At 40.3% G+C, this 21,567-nt stretch overlaps 1 protein-coding gene and 2 long non-coding RNA genes across 8 annotated transcripts in view; 2 read left to right on the top strand and 1 right to left on the bottom strand.

Annotated features, from left to right (window-relative positions):
• Positions 1-21,567, top strand: part of LOC118512366 (kinesin-like protein Klp10A) — a 39,123-nt gene that overhangs the window by 260 nt on the left and 17,296 nt on the right. For 2 of the 5 annotated variants that reach the window (XM_036056735.1, XM_036056715.1), the window contains exons 2-4: positions 48-183; positions 2,615-2,853; positions 20,024-20,244. In XM_036056735.1, coding sequence (XP_035912628.1) covers positions 2,805-2,853; positions 20,024-20,244 — 270 coding nt within the window. In that variant the 5' untranslated portion in view covers positions 48-183; positions 2,615-2,804. Of the gene's footprint in view, positions 1-47; positions 184-2,614; positions 2,854-3,284; positions 3,337-20,023; positions 20,245-21,567 lie in introns of those variants that run through there. The other 3 variants (XM_036056705.1, XM_036056695.1, XM_036056724.1) reach the window with 2 other exon arrangements.
• On the bottom strand, positions 14,444-15,664 carry LOC118513108. Of its 2 annotated transcripts, XR_004906411.1 has the most exons (4): positions 15,463-15,664; positions 14,811-14,984; positions 14,619-14,734; positions 14,444-14,560 (listed from the first exon to the last, which is right to left on the bottom strand). It is a non-coding gene; the product is annotated as an uncharacterized LOC118513108 (long non-coding RNA). The 2 variants fall into 2 exon arrangements; XR_004906410.1 differs by lacking the exon at positions 15,463-15,664 and having other exon boundaries at positions 14,811-15,455.
• Positions 15,236-18,162, top strand: LOC118513180. Its single transcript, XR_004906428.1, has 2 exons — positions 15,236-15,366; positions 15,448-18,162. It is a non-coding gene; the product is annotated as an uncharacterized LOC118513180 (long non-coding RNA).

The following is a 21,567-nucleotide window of genomic DNA, read 5'->3' as shown; positions in this document are numbered from 1 at the left end:
CGTGAAGCTTCATCCTTGCTTTTTTCGTTGTATTCTTGCTGGTAAAGAGAACGAACATAACCACAGCCACACGCACGCAGTTTTCGCATGGTTCCTCGGCCATCGAACGGTTTCTCGCTGCGTTGGCGATTCGTGTCGATACGAGAGGAGCAGCTGCTGCTGTCGAATGTTCTCACCTGCACGGTAAGTGTTTGTCTCAGCCAAAACCCACCCCATCAAAATGGCGTTGGTGGCTTAAACTATGGCCATTTGGAGAAGTGTTCCGGTTTGGGACGGTGTGGCTTGCGGCTTCCGTTATCCGCCGATGCAAAAAAGATCCCTACCGTAGGCAAGCGATACTCTCCCCAGCAAGTACGTCACTACACCGGGGCCACGAATGAGGGTTGTGTTAGGCTGTTTTGCAATACAGTTAAGGAAGAAGAACATGGCAATGGGATGGCAATTTTGGCATAATAAATTTGAGTACAGAAAGCTGCACGAAAAGGGGAACCATCTCTTGGCGTCCTGGGGACAAAATCGTTCATGTCCCCAACACAAACCATAAGAGCCATAAATGCGGTCCAACAACAGGCGACAGCTGCTGTAGGAACGCAGATGGCATTTTTTTTTTGGTTCTCCCGGTTTCTGCTCTATGTTGAGAACATTCATCGGCCATAGTTCTATAGGTAGTTGGCATACAGTTTTCCTCTAACGCCATAGTTTTTTTTTTATCTAACTCTATAAAATTGTGTAGCTACCATATTGGAGATCAGCCCTTCTATAAAATGGTGTAGCTACCATATTGGAGATCATCCCCAACGCAATGTAAAAATGGTAGAGAAAATTAATGTTTGAGAAAATTACTGTAAAAGTGTCTGCGATACAGCAATCTTCCAATAGGTAACAGGACGCTGGATTCCGGCACGGTCTGGGAAACGTTGCGTTTGAAGTGTTCCATTTCTATGCTATATTGAGCTTCCATTTATGTTGCAACATTACCGTAAGAGCCAACCTGATGATGGATTCTTATTAGAATCTTAAAAACATTCCCACTGCATCGGTTTCTATGTGGTTTGGAATTTCGAATTTCGTACTTCTTAGTTAAGGCCACATGTTGTAAAAGTGATTGTAGAACAAATGAAACGTGTGTTGCTATTATTTATGTGCAGCATAATAGGAACGGCAAGAATACCGGCAGTGAAACAATCAAGCAAACGTCGTACGGGAGCGCCATCTATGATTCGGTGCAAAAGTGTTCTGTCCATTTCTTCCACCGTCAAAAAGTGCTCGACTGAGGACAGTATTCCTTTAACGAAATAGCCTTCACAGTTTTGGGGCAACTTATGTGGAAGAGTACGTACATACGGTTGTTGTACAAATAGTGGTGCTATTCAAATTCATCACTTGTTATCGTTACGGAATCCGATGCCAGCATTTTGCTTTGCGTTCATTAAAAACACAGTGGCTGAAGAAATGCATCTTCAACAAACATTCATACCAAAACAACTCAAACTCCAGCACAACACAACTCAAAAGTACGTCCATCAAAAAGGTAAAATGACAAAAATCGACTCTTCATGAGGTAATGTTTTACGCTTTGCTAAATAATGTTGAATCCACATTTTATTTTTCAGTATCTAATATTAAATTTTCTCAAACGACGAGAGTATTCTCATGACACCAGCAGTAAGTTTGGTCAAACATTTCCTTCAAAGAATTTATGCCGTTTATTAATTTCAATCTTTTTTTTTTAGCCTCTCTTGGGAACGAATATTTTCGAATACTACTAAAAATGTGAATCGTTAGGAAGCTGCTCACCGGTCTGACGATAGAACTGTTACTTGGAATGTGGGTTGTTGAATAAGTTTTTTATTCACAAAGAACAACCTGCCGTATTGCTAATAATAAAATTATAAGCATTTAACAAATGTTAAAGTGTATATCGAATTCGCATATGCGAGAGAGGCAGATGTTAGCAGGGCCAAGAAGAAAGGCCTGAAGGAAATGTTGAAATGTGTTCTAGCGCATACGACCGACTCTATAGATAACGTGAAAAAAATCTTGTGCCACTCGTAAAAATGGCGTTACGGGTGTTACTAGGTTTAGTTTAATTTTGCGGGCCAGACCTCATATCAATACATCAAATGCAATGTACCATTGGCGGAGCGGAGTGATCTGGTGGCACGGTGCTAGCGTTGCTGGTTTTTACCTCGGCAGCACCGGATACCAAATCCCATTCAGAGCGCTGTTGTGTTTTTTATCGTTCTGATATTTCTTTTCTTTTTTATTTGATCCTCATGACTGCTCTACAGATATTGTGGCTCAGCGAGAAAATTCGAGAGTAAAAATGAACAACTAATTTGAAAATATAATCCTGCATAATAGTGCTCGTATTTTCCTATGTAACTTTCTATTCTAAATTCATGTATTCAGAGGCTTACTTCCTCTTTTGACTTCGACTGGTTGTGTATCATGTAAGAGGTCGCAATTGTTTGTCTATTTATTGTGCCAACTGTTTTATTTTTAATATGTCAACAAAGTAAGCGAAGCTTAAATCGTACTCTTCGTATTCGTTCTTTTTTGCTTGATAGATTGGAATTAATGCATTTGTTTTTGTTCTCATTTTCTCTTCCAGCTGCTCGTGGTAACGACTTTACATCACAAGCCGTGTTCAGTTAGTGCTCATTAGTGTTACTACTGTATTGTGTAGACGACTGTACCGAGTATTTGGTGTTTTGTGAAATTGTGCTTTTACAGTAGTAAGAATCGCGTATGCTCTTCTCCAAACACAGTTGAGGGGACAGGGAAAATTTAATCAACACACCATGGAGCTCTTCGAGAAAGGAAACGTCGTATACATTATGCGAAGCGATGGTACGTTGACAATTAATATTCATATTGCTTACAAATAGCAGCCCTTTTTTATCCCAGTGTGCATCCAAAAAGCGTGTATACACTTATTGATAACAGTTACATTCAAGCAGCTTCGATCGAAGAAAACTATAGATTCTCTGTAAAGGAACGCAAAATACGCATAAACGAGAGCAATGTCCAAAAATAAATCCCATAGTTTTTTCGTCGTCCCATAACCGGAGAAAACTGCAACAGCAGTTCTGCAGTTGCAAACGGGTTGCACTGCGCCACTTTCGCTTCAACACTCTTAAGCAAGATAAATGTTGTGCACTAACGTTTCTCACGTGCATCATTCCCACGCCAAGCAGATACGCCGCCAGCTTGTGTCTATCTTTGAATGTGTGCGTGCAAACTTTGAAGCATACATATCTCGTTGTTCGTCATCGAAGGCACGCGATGCAGTTTTTATGCTATATGCTGGTAGCGTACACAGGACATTTCACGGTGGGTTTGCGCTTCCCGTTTTCAAGTCTATGTTTGTTTGTGTGCTATGATCGTCTCGAGGTCGCGATATACACCTGTTTACAGTTACAGTCGAATCGCTCACCGTTTGGTGCGACTCATGAGCTGCTTGCTTAGATTTGCATGCCCTTACCATCGAATGCGCGACATAACGACCGAATCATATGCCGTTACTATGGAATGGCAAGAAAATGTGTGAGCGATTCGACTGTAACTGTAAACAGGTGTAAAAGCAACTGTGCAGCGTAACATTTCGCTTTGATTTCTATAAATCCTTTACAAACGCTTTTCAGCCTAGATTTTCGTTTCCCCATTTGTGTTGTACTCAGCGACGAGTCTCTTTGGTGTAAGGATAATAAGTTGCGTAATAGAAATCACGAAAATTCTAGTTTGGACACCTTAGACAAAGCGACAAGGTCTTACTTTAAAATTGTAAAGGCTGCTGCAACATTAGAGAATATGAAGAAAGGCCTCTGTAAGCAGGACATACACCACAAAACACATTAGGATGTACTGCAACGGTGCTTTTATTATTTTTTCGATAATCGAATGGTAGTGGCACCGGCATTACACAGGAAAACTTCTTCTTCCTTGGCACTACAAACCTCGAGAGGTCTCGGCCTGCCATTTCTGGTTTTCTGTGACTTGATTTTACGCGTAGTAAAGTAGTCAGCCTTACGTACGAGGAGGCGGTCTGGAAGGGATTTGAACTCCGGTCTTGCCGTGTGAAAACCGGCGTCGTTATCGCCTCGGTCACCGGACCGCCCCAACACAGGAAAACACCGGGACTTTATTATTCACACTTGCTTCATGAATCACGGCCTGGCCATCATGCTTGATTATTTGCCTAATTTATATAAATAAGTCTAGTTTGGTTTTAGACTATCTGCATGATCAGGTTAATATTATTATATTAGTAAGCCAAGAATAATATGAAAGTCAATAATATGAATGCCAAAGAAGCAAATTCTAATGTTAAATGTTGTCTTGGAAGCCAATAATGGCATACCAAGACCGCTCGCTAATTTTCTGCCAGACATTTAAGATGAGATATACGTTTGTAATTGATGTGAATTTCGTTAAAAAATGAAAAGAAGCAACAGAATTTTTATTCAACACTGTTCCAACATCGTTTCCATGCGGAAACCTTTTTTTAGTTTGATTTCTTTTCCAGAGGATCAGTCTCAAAATGTCCGGAATATGTTCTTTATTTCGATATTTATCTTAGACCCATATGGTTTACAGTTTTACAATGCATTGTCCTGTATCGTATATTTGGCAAAGTTCGCACCTTTATCATTAGTTCACATAAAAAAGTCCATTTCGATTTATTTATAACTCGATCACCTTGAGTAATTGGATGCGTGGGGGTTGTCAGCGCTGTGTGGTTTGCAATGGTAACGCTTTTACTGAATCGATTGCCGAGCCTCAACACCGTGCTGGCGATCATCACTACTGAGCTTTCATCTTCAGTTGACTGAATTGAAAGATAATGTGATCTTTGAACAGTAGGTTCTTCACAGTTGGCTCGAAACGATTTTTTTTTTAATGTGACTAAAGCATTTGTCCAATATGTCCGTCCGAACTGTTAGCAGCGTGGCGCGCGCAACAAAGCATGGACGGTGATCTGCCAGGAAGAAAATCCATGGGAAGGTTACGGGGCAAGACGCCCACGCGAAAAAGGCACACGCACAAGCGCACATTCGATCTTGAATGGCCTCTCACACTGTTCCAAGCAGAATTACTATAAGCCGCCCCTGCATTTTACGTACGCAGAGAAGCGGACTCACACTCCACATAAGTGTTTCCCACTGGTTTTGCTGGGTCGTGCCGAGATCTCTATTTTAAGTTGCAACAAACACACACACACACACACACACACATACACACACACACACACACACACACACACACACACACACACACACACACACACACACACACACACACACACACAAACCCACCGCACCGACTTTTTGGTGCAGTTAAAAGACGTTGAATCGATTCCGTGTTTCGTTTGGTTCTTCATTATTAACATAAAATGTTCTGCCTGCTACAACTTCCAAGATTTTTTAAAGCATAAGGAGAGGTCCATTTGACGGCGTGTTCTGCATGCACTGCGTTTAAAGTTTTGGCACCTTACAATAAGCAGCCTGAGCCTTACAATGAGCAGTTATATAATATTAAATACATGTTTGACTTTTACATGATGAATCTGTCCGTTTGAAGTAAATGCTTAATTCACTTTTCCTGGAAATTTCTTCCAATGGACAAATTCTGTGTACAAACTGATAGCAATGGATGATTACATTAATTTCTATGATATGATATTGGTGTCGGTATCTATAAAAAAATAGAAGATTACTTATCACTTGCATGGTGACGAACATTTCTCAACAAATGATCGCACGTATAGCAAGATGGCAACGGAGCTAATCCAATATCATCCCACCACTCATGCCCACCACTGTATGCTCCGCTTAGTAAACCGTCTCATATTGCAATTTACCAATGGTAATAAACAGGTGGTTTTCTTTCCCTGCACTAACACTCGGTTCGCCACTTCATCGCTATAAGTGAGGCAGATTCGTACCGGGTGCACAGAAAATAGTGCCAACGACCTGATCCGGTACGGGCTATCGATTATCGCCCCAGTGTTATCGGGATTTGTTCTGGAGATTATTCTAGATCGGTAGTTCTGGTGGAAGAAACGATGGTGGAGTTGAGCCCAAGCGATCAGAAAGGAGCCAGCCCGGCCGGTATGATAGATGTGAAAATGTGTGTCTTCTTTCGATCGCAAGCAGCGGTTAAGGACGCAAAGAGCTTTGAACTTCCAAAAGTAAGCGAACACTTGCAAGCAGGGAAACGTCTGGGTCGCGTCTTCCCTCCTGATCCCATCTCACATTCCGTTTGTTCTTTGAGCCTAAGGTACGCTGAGTCTGAGTTGATTTCCTTTTTCGATAGAGCGTGCACAATTTGTCGCTATTTTTTTTTCTTCACTGTTTTCTCTGCCACTCGCCTCGCTTCTGCTGGTGTGTGGTGCGCGTTCCGTTGGGGATCCGGTGGGGCAACATTCGCTTAGCGGCATCATTTCATTCACCCGTGTGCTCTCCTGTACCGGCGTTTTGCGATCTTGACGCTTAGCTGGACTTCCTCTTGCATGCGATTGTGTGTTCGTGTTCCTGGTGTGTGTATATGTGGTTTTGGTACTATCTCCACTGGAAGATAGTGTGGGGTTAGTGTGCGTTCGCACACATTTTGCTTTGTCCCACGAACACAAACACGTGCTACAGCAACGAGGCGTTGTGGGAGCAACAGGGAACTACAAAAACAACGAAAAAAAACCTTCTATCTCCCCCATTACAGCAACGGTTGAGGCACTCCAAATAAAGCAAGCCGAGCAAGAGTGGTGCTGCTTGATGCCCTCACACACTTGTGGAGTTTTTTTTCTGTTGCTTGTTCCTTGCTCAGCACACTACGTTAGCGGTCCATGACTCATCTGGACAACGCACACGGTGCCATGGTGACGTAGTGCGAGAGTGGTACACAAGTGTACCACAATCTTTCACCGATGGCAGCATCGGCTCGTATTACTCACCAACAAAATCGGATGGCGTAGTGCAACCGTGGGGAAAGCGTACTCAACACGTTCGAACGTGCGTACAAAGATCCAATGATCGTTATGGTGCGGGTAAATCAGCAGCACAAAAGTAACCGCGTCCCGGGTCGGGTGATGGTAGTGTATATAGCGCTTCAACCGAACGTTTAATGCTTACCGCATGGTTCTGCACTGTCACAGCAGTGTGTTCTTAATGGCCATTTTCTCCGGTCTTCGATCGTGACGTTGTTATAATGTAAATGATCATATGAATAGTTGTTCTTTAATTCTCTACGCCAATGATCCGCGCATTTTTCTCGGAACTGGCCATTTCCTAGGGTGAATAGCCATTTTAGAAAATATTTAAATTCTGGGCATGGTATTCGAAGTCGATGAATGAGTTTTGATTTAGCGCTTTCAAAGTTGTTGGTTTTATGAATACCACTCTTTATCACTCATCAATTGATACCATTTATTCTTGATGCGGATATTTGGATTTAATTTGCATAATTTCTCATTTATTAATTTGGTTACGGCAGAAATGTTGGCTTTAATCAGTTACCGTCTAAAAAGGTTGATCTTTTACACTTAGTAGATTTGTGAATATACAGTCCTTAACACAACTATACGAACACCTGTCTTTTTAGAATAGAATAAAAACTAGAAGAGTTAGCTAAATTTTATGTTCGAATAAGTTGTAGAGAATTGTAAAACACACATTTTGTATAGTATAGTATAATATAGTTTTGTATAGTTGTAAGTATGTTACACACACTTTAACATTTTTTTTTGCAGTTGCAATTTTCTCCATGTAACATAACTATACGAATACCTACGGAAAATATTTTTCTCCGCTATTGTAATGATTTTAAGAATCGTTCGAAAAAGTAGTTTAAGACAACTTTTTTGAACGTAAAAATATTTTTGATGTAGTTAAGTAAACGGTTTTAGCTCCCTGCCATACGGTTTTTACGGGAAAGACACGATTTTTTCATATTTTTGTTTTTTTTTTTGTATTTTTGATATCACATGTATTCATACCCTTTTTTTTTAAATAAGGGATTTTTGATAACTTTTTAAATGATATATTTGTATTGGATATGCAATACCCAAACTGTGATAGAAATTGATAAGCAAAACAAAAATATGGCAAATGTTTAACATAAATTGCTATACATGGGTACAGAAAATCGAAAACCTAGTGTAATCTGTTATGTGTAATACACTGTTTAAATCAATGTAAAGTATTTGTATATCTATTGATACATCCTGTGTTAAAAATCTTTTTGTTGTTAGAATCGTGACTGAAATAAGGTAGCGCTGGTCGGCAGTAAGTAAATATTTTAATATTATGTTTAAACAAGCTATTCGTGTGGAGGCTTGTAAATTTCTAATAACATGAAACTTAGCTGCAATTTGATGATATCACTTATGTGAAATTCATTAAATGATTCATTAAATCAACTGTCCACATCACACATAATATACACGAAAGATATGCGATTTGGAAGCACTTTTGTTTGAACAAAAATGACTAATCCTAGACACTTCGCTGAACTTTCATTTCATATCGTCACCATTATGCGCTGGGGAAAACATAAAAAATGTGTAAAATAATTTTATAACTAGTCTACGCCAACATCCCATACGCAAGGCGGATTGAAAGTTTCCAGCTACGGGTAAAATTAAGTCAAAGGAAGTCAGAAATGGTAGGCTGAAATTCCTCTTGAAGTTTTAGTTGAATTTGAAATTTAGTTGAAAATCAGTGATATTAAGCAATTTGAAGATAAAAACCGAAAAAATGAAAAAATAATTACGCGTCTTGGTTTTTGTGCTACACGAACTAGGTACTGGAGCTTTATATCCCCACCCACGCTCTTCCCCCTGTTTCTGTTCTGTACACACAACATAGCGTAGGAAGGGAAAGGAATGGAATGTTAGTATGATGATCGTGTTAAAGCTGTTATGGTTGAAACTTAACCTAAATCCTATCAAATTAACGGCCCGTGACACCGCACAATATGGACCGGGAGCTAATGCTGGAATCGAACCAGCTCCTCCTGTGGGAGAGAGGGGGAAGGGATAGGCCCAGCACACTAGACTGTAACCCAAGGCTATACTAGTGCGAATGATATTCTTGGTTTGCTCAAGCAGAAAGTAAGAGAGAACAGCATCCGCGCCCTTCGGTCATCCCTTTCTTATGCGAGAACGAGATGGCAGGATAGTTGTGCTATTTTTAGATCTGAAGATATTAGTGCCCTCTGGTTGCAGGAGTGGAGGCAGATAGGACATCTAATGAGCTGACAGCATCGAATTGGGCCGATCCACGATCCTAGTGAGCAGGGCTAAAAGATTCAGCTGATAACAGACACCGTTGTCGCGAGTGCTTGATTTATAGTTGATCGTAATCATTGCTAATTTATTGAAAATTTATAGCAACGGTTTCTTATTACTTTGATCCTAAGGTAAAATTACATAAATGCCCGCGTTCAGTTTATGAAGGGCATTATTCACGGTGCATCTGAATGTGCAAGTGCACTGTGCCGAGATTAATGTGATTAATTAATTCGAGTAAAAATTTATATCATCATGAAACGAAGAAAATAGAAAAGATTCATTTTTCTAATGTCTAGTGATGGGCGTACGGCTAGTAAAGCACACCATTTCGCTTTTAATTTATTTTATTGTGATAAGCCAGCGCATCGCGATTGTCATAAAATTGATTGCTTGTATTGTAACCAATCTATCATTTTGCTTTCTCCCTCGCTCAAAATACCCCATCCGACGCCCTCTCGTCACTCGTGTAGCACATTTGTATGCATCTTTTCGAAGGTGATGTCATGCAGGGAAAAAAGTCCTTATTTGGCCGGAACAACACAAAAGCGGAAATAAAAACATGTAATCCTAGACACTTCGCTGAACTTTCATTTCATATCGTCACCAGTATGCGCTGGGGAAAACATAAAAAATGTGTAAAATAATTTTATAACTAGTCTACGCCAACATCCCATACGCAAGGCGGATTGAAAGTTTCCAGCTACGGGTAAAATTAAGTCAAAGGAAGTCAGAAATGGTAGGCTGAAATTCCTCTTGAAGTTTTAGTTGAATTTGGCATTTCAAGTGGTTCCCCTTCTTCCCCTTCTGGCATTTCAAAATTAAAAAAAAATGATTTGTTTATTTTAAAATCGTGCCGACATCCTCAAATCAATATCGCTCAAAATTATTCCTGGTTCATCTCGACAGATCCACGGTTTAATTCAAACGAGCCTTCTTTGACAAGTAGTGTTTAAGAAATCTTATGCGAAGTTCTGACTGAATCAAATAATTTTGATTCTATCCTTCGACAAAATTGTCCTCCTACGATGCGATGCCGTCTGCCAATTCTCATATAATTTGGAATATCATATATTTTGAAAAGACGGCATCGTTCTGTGGATCTATGCGTCCAGCATTTTTTTATTCTGAAGAAATGGCCTGGCCGTACATGCCTCCAGCTTTAGATGCTGAAAAGAAATGGTTGTCATATTATATTCCATTGTGGCGGTCTGGTGGCCGAGGCGAAAACGGCGCCGGTCTTCACACGGCAGGACCGGGGTTCAAATCCTATCCAGATCGCCTCCCCGTACGCAGGGCTGACTACTTTGCTACGGGTAAAATCAATCAAGTCACAGAAAGCCAGAAAATTTGGCAGGCCGAGACCTCTCGAAGTTGTAGTGCTGCCAATGAAGAAAGATATTTTACTTCATTTATCGTTTTTTTTTTGCTACTAATTAAAAGTATAGACTTTTTACGAATTTAGACATTTTTGCCGGAAAATGGTGAGTGGGTGTGGAACACTTTTCTATATGTCTTTTGCTTTATTTTCCATTATTATCCATTATAATTATTTCTTCTCTTGTGTTCTCTTTGATGTTTTAGAATTTTTCCATGTTTGTCTAACCTTCCAGCAAGCCCCGTACCTAAACAAGGCAAAATTATTTGAAAGTTCATGCCAAACAGCGTTTATTTTTAAGTTTCGTTGTGCTCCTCTAGCCTATTCTTGCTTTCGGGTGATGTTGCTGGAATGTGAACATACTGCAAAGAGGAAAAAAACAATGAAGCCAGCACATGCAGCTAGCCGTACACACTCAAAAGGCAACAGAAGCAAAAGAAAAGCAATCGTTTTCCACATGTAATGTAGAATACTCTCTGACCAAGTTTCCACCGAAGAGAGCACACCAGATGTTTGAAGCTGTGGTCGAGCACTGTTGCTTCCCTTTCTTTTCTATTCGCCGCATGTTTTTTGTGACTCTCTTTATCATCTTGTAATGGGAAGAAAATTACCGATATGACGAGAGTTATGAACTTATCGATGGATGAATTAGATTTTTCCCCTTTTCTCACATGTTCCTGCAATAGATTATGTTTTTTTTTTCTTTCTGTTGTGTGCTCTCTTTCTCCTATTTCTTTGATCGGTTCGCATTTCTTTTTTGTATTTTCTTTTCCCCGACCACAGTACGAATGCAGTGTGGTAGAACGGATTGACTACTCGTTAGTTGTTTACAACACCATTTTCATTTTCCAAGCAGCACTTTCTTGTACTGAAACTGTGTGAGAAGAGGAAACCGAAAAAAGGCAATCATTTACTAGGTGGCGGAAAACTACCAAGGGGCGAGTGTGTGTGATGGAATGCCATCACTCTGCACCTTGATAATGAAAAGTAAGAGAAATAGCTTGAGGGTTTGTTTTTTTTTATTCACTTTATAAATATCGTCAGCTGTACCGTTATGTATTTTCTAAAATAACCTATTAAGAATGAGATATTTTCGAAAGATTCTCATGGATCTCGTATAATAAAATTTTGAAGTTGTAGAGTAAATTCCTGTGCGAAATGGTTTCGTATAATCTGAACGCTGAGTTATTTATTCGAAGTTGTTGAATGCATTTTAAACTCTAACTTTGGACTTCATACGATTATATAAAATTGCTTGTTTGATAAACACATTTGAAATGGAAAATTCACTACAAAAAGCCAAAGACAAATGAAAAAAAAGGCAGTATAGAAAGGTTTTCTCTATGTATTCAATCAATTGACACAGTCTCATTTTCACTTATGTAACAAATGCTTACATAACATATTTTAATTATGAAACAACGACAGTGGTCGTTTTTGATTGAAATGCCAATAAAAAATGGCAAAATATAACTAAAAGTAACTAAAGGTTCGTGGCATGTTACTATTCAAGTCTTTCTATTGCCAGTCACAGTAAGCAATACGCGGAAAGTACGCGCTCGAATCCAGTTTCGATTCGGGTATCGAGGGTGTATTTACTCACTTGTTAGATATTTTTTTATTACGATCTTGACCAGACCATTTTGAAGACACCTTTGTTCCGTGAGCTTGATTCATAGTTGATCGTAATCTTTGCTTATTTATTGCAAAATTTATGTCAATGGTTCCCCCACGGTTCAACGGTAAAAAATGACCAATTTTTCTAATGTCTGTCTAACATTTTCCGTGTGACACATAAACATGCTTTCCTTCCATTGTGGAATATATGCGCGGATACTACTGTGAGAAATATCACAGCGAAAACACGTGAAATCTGTGGTTTGGGTTGTCGCGGATATCCCAATGTGGGTATTTCATTTCATTTCAAGGAGCATCTAGCTATGTCTGTATACCGTAAACATTATTATTATTATTTTATTGTGATGGAACGGCAAGGCCGAATTGCTGTTTCAATTATTATTTAAACGCAAAATCAGTTATATTAAGCAATTTGAAGATAAAAACCGAAAAAATGAAAAAATAATTACGCGTCTTGGTTTTTGTGCTACACGAACTAGGTACTGGAGCTTTATATCCCCACCCACGCTCTTCCCCCTGTTTCTGTTCTGTACACACAACATAGCGTAGGAAGGGAAAGGAATGGAATGTTAGTATGATGATCGTGTTAAAGCTGTTATGGTTGAAAATTAACCTAAATCCTATCAAATTAACGGCCCGTGACACCGCACAATATGGACCGGGAGCTAATGCTGGAATCGAACCAGCTCCTCCTGTGGGAGAGAGGGGGAAGGGATAGGCCCAGCACACTAGACTGTAACCCAAGGCTATACTAGTGCGAATGATATTCTTGGTTTGCTCAAGCAGAAAGTAAGAGAGAACAGCATCCGCGCCCTTCGGTCATCCCTTTCTTATGCGAGAACGAGATGGCAGGATAGTTGTGCTATTTTTAGATCTGAAGATATTAGTGCCCTCTGGTAGCAGGAGTGGAGGCAGATAGGACATCTAATGAGCTGACAGCATCGAATTGGGCCGATCCACGATCCTAGTGAGCAGGGCTAAAAGATTCAGCTGATAACAGACACCGTTGTCGCGAGTGCTTGATTTATAGTTGATCGTAATCATTGCTAATTTATTGAAAATTTATAGCAACGGTTTCTTATTACTTTGATCCTAAGGTAAAATTACATAAATGCCCGCGTTCAGTTTATGAAGGGCATTATTCACGGTGCATCTGAATGTGCAAGTGCACTGTGCCGAGATTAATGTGATTAATTAATTCGAGTAAAAATTTATATCATCATGAAACGAAGAAAATAGAAAAGATTCATTTTTCTAATGTCTAGTGATGGGCGTACGGCTAGTAAAGCACACCATTTCGCTTTTAATTTATTTTATTGTGATAAGCCAGCGCATCGCGATTGTCATAAAATTGATTGCTTGTATTGTAACCAATCTATCATTTTGCTTTCTCCCTCGCTCAAAATACCCCATCCGACGCCCTCTCGTCACTCGTGTAGCACATTTGTATGCATCTTTTCGAAGGTGATGTCATGCAGGGAAAAAAGTCCTTATTTGGCCGGAACAACACAAAAGCGGAAATAAAAACATGTATACCTTCAAACCGTACATATACATACACACAGACATTTGTATACGCGTGCAACACATGGTTGCGAAAGGGGCAGCGCAGTGTGCAGTGGAGTGCAATCTCGTTTTGTGTGCTGTGAAGAGGACAAACACTTTCCGCAGTTTGATCGGCTTCCTATAGCCTTCCGAGTGTCGGACTAGTTACCATGATTGGGCATTTGGCTGGTGTACGTATCGTGACCATGACCCTGTATGTGTGTGCAATGACGAAGCAAATTGCACACGTCCGGCGCGGTATTGTGCGCTGTTCTAGTGTTTGTGTTTTCTGCATAGACTGCACTTTATAGTGTGACAGTGTAAAGCCTTCCCAGCAATACAAGGAACAACTGCCAGAAAATGAGCAACCGGGAGGCTCTCTATGGTAATATGATGATACCCCGCGGCCGAAAGCTCCGTTAACCCAGGCATCATAAGGGAAGCACAAAGCCGTTGTGCTGCCCTTATGATGCCTGCTTAACGAATGTTGTGTTTGCGCATGTATTAGTATGGAGCACGTTCGGCGTATTGGTATGGATGTTTGCTTGCTTGTGCATAGTAGGGTTGTGTCATCAATGATAAAGGAAAGGTCAAAATTATGGTTTTATTCTTTATTATTGCGGGAACTTTTAGTTCTCGTGATATATTTTTTTAACTTTCACAAAAAATGTTTACCTGATATTTTTACCAGGATTGTTCCATTTGCATCGAATCTGGTAAAGAAGAGAATTGTTTTGAAATTGTAAAATAATGTAATTTTTTAAAACTTACTTTTATGACCGGAATCACGACTCATAGTGTCTTGCAGTGCATGATGATCTCAAAAAGACGCGATGGTAGCCAACCAGCTGAAATAGCCTATGGATATTTTTCACTTCAGATATTATCTATTATTAATTAAAATAGAAAAATAATCGTTTGCTTTACAATTTTGAGGTTAGTTATTTAATATTTAATGCTTACCAAAGTTTATCAGCGGCTTCGGAAATTGTTCATCTTTCTGGCCGCTTGCACGAGCGTATGTCAATGTTCTTCACTCTTTTTGCACTCCTGTTGTTTCTCCGATGTATTCTTCACGTCACTAAACGACACAGCCAAACTTCTTTACGCTACTTTGCTCTTTATATTAAGCAAAATCTGCAGATCTCAACCAAACAAACAGTGACCACGGAATGAAACTTTCTGTCAATTAATTTCGCAAACACACACAATCGCATTCGATGCGCTGCATGTGTAAATACATGATGAGCTAGCCAATCGCTTCGAAAGTGTAGGCCAACGAGGGTCGGAAGTGGGTGAAACGCATTAAAGTTTCGTTGAGCTTGCCCGCGGGGTATTTTGTGATGGGCAAGTCACAATTACCACGAGCAAAAATGTGTGTATTGAAAGGATACAGGATTCATTTTTGCTCTTTTCTTGACGTAATTCCGTCGTAACTTAAAAGCAAGGCAATCGGCAACCATAAAAGATATTGTTATTCCACACACTGTGTTGCACTTCTCCCATCAACCGTGTAACTGTACGTGTGTTGCTGTATTTTTGGTGTGCCTTCGTTGCATGTGTGAGTGCAAGTTGTGAGTAACTATTCCGTTTTTTTCAGCCCCTCAATACTTACACGGTGGTTCCCTGCTACAGGCGCCTGCTACAGTACTGACGCCTTCTTTCGCATTCTCTTTTGGCAATATTGTCGCGGTGGTCTAAAAATAGTGCTCTCACGGTCTTTGCGCAACTGTAAAACGTCTTTAAAGGGAAGAGATAGACAAACGAGCAACGCGCAAGGTCGTCATCGGACGTCACGAACAAAAACGGTAAAACACTGGAGAAGGCCCCCCCCCCCCCCCCTTCTAGAATCTTTTGTGTGCAGCACTGTGACCTGTCATTTTTGTAGCACAGTGTATGTTTCATGTGGTCAAAAAATGTTTGATATAAACATTGTGCATTGTTCTTTAATACTGTCACTATGTAACATGATAATATACATTGTAACAAGTGTTTTGAAATGTTGATATTCTTAATTTTTCCCTTTTTACCGAATATATATGCCCGGTAACAAGTATGCATCGAAGCAATCCGTTACCGTTCGGAAACACCGTGCAAGTTATTGGACAGATTGTCTCGCGCTTGTGCGACCGAGAATAAGTTCAGTAGCCTCTTTAAGCCAAAATGACTGCTCAAGATTAGAAGGAAGGGGTGGGGAGAGGACTTTATTGAATAATAAGGAATAATTCATTCGACTTTATTCAACCATTTTTGACCACACTGAAAGCACACTGTGAAGCTTTCGCAATGGGTACTGCGAATTGCATACATTTAGGCGCATATAGTATAGTGTCGAACAAATTTTGTCAGGGTGGGGGCCTTCTCGAGTCTTTTACCTTTCTCGGAAAGTTAGGTGCGAAATGTAGTTTATTTCGATTCGATTCGAAAAGTACTGCAGTACCGAAATAGGCAAAGTAGAAAGTCGTATATTCGAGGATGTATCATCTTCTTTTCCTTTTTTGGCCTGACGACCTCTTATGTCATGCCTGCTATTTCGGGCTTACTAGACTTATTGATACCGTTTAGTTGTTTATTCAATCCTCACTAGGGGGGAACGGCCCAGATGGGATTTGAGCCCCGGCCCTGCCGTGGTATGAGGATGGACCATATAATCCTATAAAATCCACAATTCTAGTCATATTTTATTTCGTGGTAGCAACAAAGCAACCACCTACTGTAACAACCCAGACAGTAGAATATAGATTTTTGAGCTCAACTCGCAGAGAATCGAGACCTCTTGGTAATATTTGTTTATATGCCTGTATTTAAATCCTTTTTCACCGGTTGCGGGCACTTTGATGGAAGCCATAAAAATATTTCTTATTGAAGTATCATTTTTATTTATTTATGTTTATATTTCTAATTAGACGGCTTGACGCCGTATTGAAAACACCGCGTGTGTTGACGATTACAAGTACATATAAATTAACAAGGCATTTCCTCGCTTTTATTTTGCCTTATCCCGGGCATGCTCGGATGTTGGTATGTGGTGATTGTAGTGTAGCAATCAATCCGTGTAGCGGATCTGGACTGTAACAATACAAAAAGAAAGCAGGAATATGTACAGTACAAACATTTGCCTGCGCACAGTGTTCCTCACTGTAGTATCATTTTTGTTTTTGAACAATTTAGATTTTTTAGCTTAATAACTTTCGGGGCATGCTATTTGGATAAAAGGTTTACTAGACTAAATGATTCTATCTACGTGGTATCTAGGTAATCACCATACTACGTGGATATGATCCAGACACTTAACATACATTCTTTCTGAGTTTTTTGTTAGCCACATACACATTAAAAAATTGGTTCAGACTATATCAGAGGTACATTTGTTCATAAATTATTGTTATTGTTGTACGTCGCGCACAGGTTGTATTATATTCGGTAGTTTGAGAACCCATCTATCTGGTGTCCACTGTATCGGCTCGTTTTATTTGTCTTGTCGTATACACATGACGACATAATTTGTTACATGTGTGTATCTATTTTTCTCAATACATTAATAAACAACGTCAATAGATATAAAAAAAACATGTGAGAAAGTTTGCGTGTTTGTATTAGAGAGACAGAGTAGAAAAAAGCGGGAGAGATAGAAAATCAGAGAAAAGGAAATTAGTATCCAACGTTGACGAAGTAGAAAGTTACGTTTCAACGAAGAGAGAGTTGCGCCGTCTTTCCACACCACAACCAGCAGCCAAAAAATAAATAAATAAATGGACTCAATGACGGTTGATACGACTGGAAAGGAAATAATTCGGCTTTGTGGTAGAGCGTTATATGTTGGTAGGCAGGAAAAGCTCAAAAACAAAAAAATGCTTCTCTCTGAATTATTGATCAAATATTGTGAGTCTAGGCGAGAAGCCATATGCTTCTAGGGTAACGTTTGAAATGGCCGGTTCAGATATCATACCGACGGTAGTATGAAATTGAAGTAACATTAATTTACTTGTCCGATGTAACAGCCATTTTGCGATCTTTGCTTCCCGCAAAGTCGATTCCTTAAACCGGGGTTTCCTTTATAATTTACATAAACATACGCATGTATATGACCTTAACTTCGAAAAATAATTGTAAGTATAATTTCGATTTGAAATAAATGGCTTATTCTGTAGAAAAAAAAAAAAAAACTAAATGATTGGACGACGAGTTGGTTGTACGTATCACAACATCATAAGTGTTGTTTTGTATACCAATGTGAACTTGATAAGTGCACGTTTGAAAAGTAAACTACATCAGCCTTGCACAATCTTTATGTGGAAAAAAAAAGAAACGAAAATCAAGCGTTAGAAATATGCGCAAATACAAACAAAGCTGAAGTAATATTGATGATTGAAATCGAACAGGAGGAACGTTCTGTAGTTTTCCGAGGATCGAGTTGCACACACCTCATCACCAAGTACAACTACACAGACACATAATCAAACGCTAACCAGCAAAGCAAGAAGTAATAAGGGACATCGAACGTTTACGACCTTATTCATACCCCAACTGCTCCTTTTTATGGTGATATTTTTTGGTCCCATAAACGTCAACACAGATAGGTCCTTAACATCACATTTTTGTCCCTTTCTATGTATGTTTCGTTAGCACTGTGCAAAGGAGAGAGAAAAAGTGAGACAAAGTATGGGAGTTTTTTACTACCCATTCCCTCCCGTCTCACTGAAGTAAAGAGGATGGGGGGGGGGGGGGGGGGGGGTTGTGTAGTACGCGCAGTTGCCAAATAAGGATTCACGGTTGGCTGGCGGAAAACCTTCCACTGTTATGTAGATGATGTCCTCCCTATCCACGAACATGGAAATGGTTCTGGTCGGGTGGATGCGTCCTTCAGGACATAATTGTTCATAACTCGTACCCGAAACAGTCGACATCGTTCGTTGGTAGACATTGGACGGAAAGTTAGTTAGGTTTAGGCCTTTCTGAAATAAGCTGTGACTGTTACTGTTAACAATTCAAGGAGAAAACTCCATACATGTACCAACGATAACATCGGGCCATACTCGTCAATAGTACATGGCACAGATCTCAGTTTAAGTTTATTTTATGGTTTGAAAAAAAAAAAACTCACACTAACTCACACTGGATCTCGCATCGAAAAAGGCGTGATTCAATTGAAGACGATCAGCTGGCAGAGTCGTCCATATTTTGTGGAATAACAGAAAGATTCGACGCTGGGCCACCCGACCCCTGCAACATCAATGATCGCGGATCATTGCACATTGGTGTCATCGGGTCATCTTCCGTTCCTCGCAAAACGACGATCGGTGGAGAGATATAAACATTGGTAGTCTAATCGAAATACTTGCGCCGTAGTTTGTGTGTGCGTTATTTATTAGTATTATATTTCCTTTTCGGGGAAGGTTAAAAGAAAATCGGTAAAAGTGAGACAGTGAGAGCGCGACTCAATGTGCCCCGGGAAGAGTCTCCGCAAGTACGTGACGTGCCTTCGGTGGTTTGCCAAATCCACTAACTGCTTGCTTACTATAGTCGATGATTGGTGTCAATTACGGAAGGAGCACTCGATGCGTTGGACATCGTAGGCTTAAAATTTAAACTCTCAGGCGCGTACCGGTGTGTTTGTTTTCTGTGCTTTGATAAAACATTGAAACAGTTCTATCAAGTGTAGCCCAGGCAGGACTTGGTGCGGTGGGCAGTTTTTGTTTTTCCTGTTGGTGTGTTAAAAGTATTAACTAGAAGTGCCATGCTGTGGTTTAAGAAGCGGCTTAGCACTCTGTTCGGGGGTGGCAAACGATCATCAAAGCGTGATGAACGTCAAGCTAATGCTACCGCGGATGACAGCGGACGAAACATATCTACATACAGTGGTAGCAGTGCATCGTCAGTCTCTGCAACAGGTCGCAGTATTGATACTGCGCTCATCGTTACCAACACCACTACCTCAATCGTCAACTCGTCCGATGCAGCCTCCAAAGCCCCACCGAAGATAAAATCGAAGAATCCTCGACAAAAGAAATGCGAACCTAGCACTGATATTCGCTGTGCTCAGTGCACCCGCGGGAAGCAATGTAATCCTGTCGCCATTTTATGCTGTTCCTTCATTATCATCCCGTTTAACCATACTTTTGAACGTTTGACTAATGCGTAATTTATTATTCCTTTCACTTTTTCATTTAATGCAGGTCGAATCCATACGGCAATCGTATCACGGTTCCATGAAGCCACTCGCTCGGTTACGGTCGAATGGTACGAAAGGGGCGAATCGAAGGGGAAAGAGATCGAGATCGACATGTTGCTCGAGCTTAACGAAAAGCTCCAGCATCAACCGTGTCAACTGGAGCCGGTGCAAGAAGAAAATTCGGAGACGCAAAAGATAACGCCCGCGCCTGCCAACCTAGCACGTGTAAGTATATGGAATGCTGTATTCATGATGTCCTTCCGTTGTGGAATATAGGTGGAATATAGGATATTACTGTGAGAAATATCATAGCAAAACACGTGAAATCTGTGGTTTGGATTTCATTAACCAAGGTGCATCTTGATTAACTAATGAGTAACGGCTAGTCCGAATTGCTGTATTATTTAAAGGGAAAAACAGTGCTATTAAGCAATTTGAAGATAAACACTGAAAAAAAAGAAAAACGATATACGCGCTTTGGTTGTGTTACACGAACTAGGTACTGGAGCTTTATATCCCCACCCACGCTCTTCCCCCTGTTTCTGTTCTGTACACACAACATAGCGTAGGAAGGGAAAGGAATGGAATGTTACTATGATGATCGTGTTAAAGCTGTTATGGTTAAAACTTAACCTAAATCCTATCAAATTGACGGCCCGTGACACCGCACAATATGGACCGGGAGCTAATGCTGGAATCGAACCAGCTCCTCCTGTGGGAGAGAGGGGGAAGGGATAGGCCCAGCACACTAGACTGTAACCCAAGGCTATACTAGTGCGAATGATATTCTTGGTTTGCTCAAGCAGAAAGTAAGAGAGAACAGCATCCGCGCCCTTCGGTCATCCCTTTCTTATGCGAGAACGAGATGGCAGGATAGTTGTGCTATTTTTAGATCTGAAGATATTAGTGCCCTCTGGTTGCAGGAGTGGGGGTAGATAGGACATCTAATGAGCTGACAGCATCGATTTAGGCCGATCCACGATCCTAGTGAGCAGGGCTAATAAATACAGATAAATGTCACCCTATTGGAAAAAAGTACGCATCTTAGGTGTTGCGTGAAGGACGACCTGGATGCAGATAAACTACTGTTCCGAATCGTCGGATGGCCCGGCTTTACCAATAGCATTGGTAAGGCACTGGTCCTGTAAAATGCCCGGTCTTGGTGCAATTCCGACTCATGCTTGGACTTGGAATATTCATGTTGAGATTGTAGATGTATGTTATTTGGTTGTGGCAGTGTATAGTGTTAGTACTATAAAGGTTTTGAAAAAAAGTCATCGGGTTCTGTGATGGCTTTAGCTTGAAAATCTGACAATTTAAGCCAACTGTTGTCCAACATTTGCGCAATCATGCAGCATTTAAATTAAAACAGGTTTGACTCATGCCGAATAAAGCTACGCTCCGAGAGCTACAAACTTATCGCGTAATCTTTTGACGGATTGATATTTAAGCAGGAAAAAACAACACAACTAATCAGGCGCACTAGAAATATCAATCGTTGAATTAAAAATAACCTTCATAGTTATCCTGCAGCTTAGGCTACACTTA

The sequence above is a fragment of the Anopheles stephensi genome, chromosome X, assembly GCF_013141755.1.
Source record: "Anopheles stephensi strain Indian chromosome X, UCI_ANSTEP_V1.0, whole genome shotgun sequence".
In the NCBI taxonomy this organism is placed as follows: domain Eukaryota; kingdom Metazoa; phylum Arthropoda; class Insecta; order Diptera; family Culicidae; genus Anopheles; species Anopheles stephensi.
This window is presented reverse-complemented; position numbering and strand designations above follow the sequence as displayed.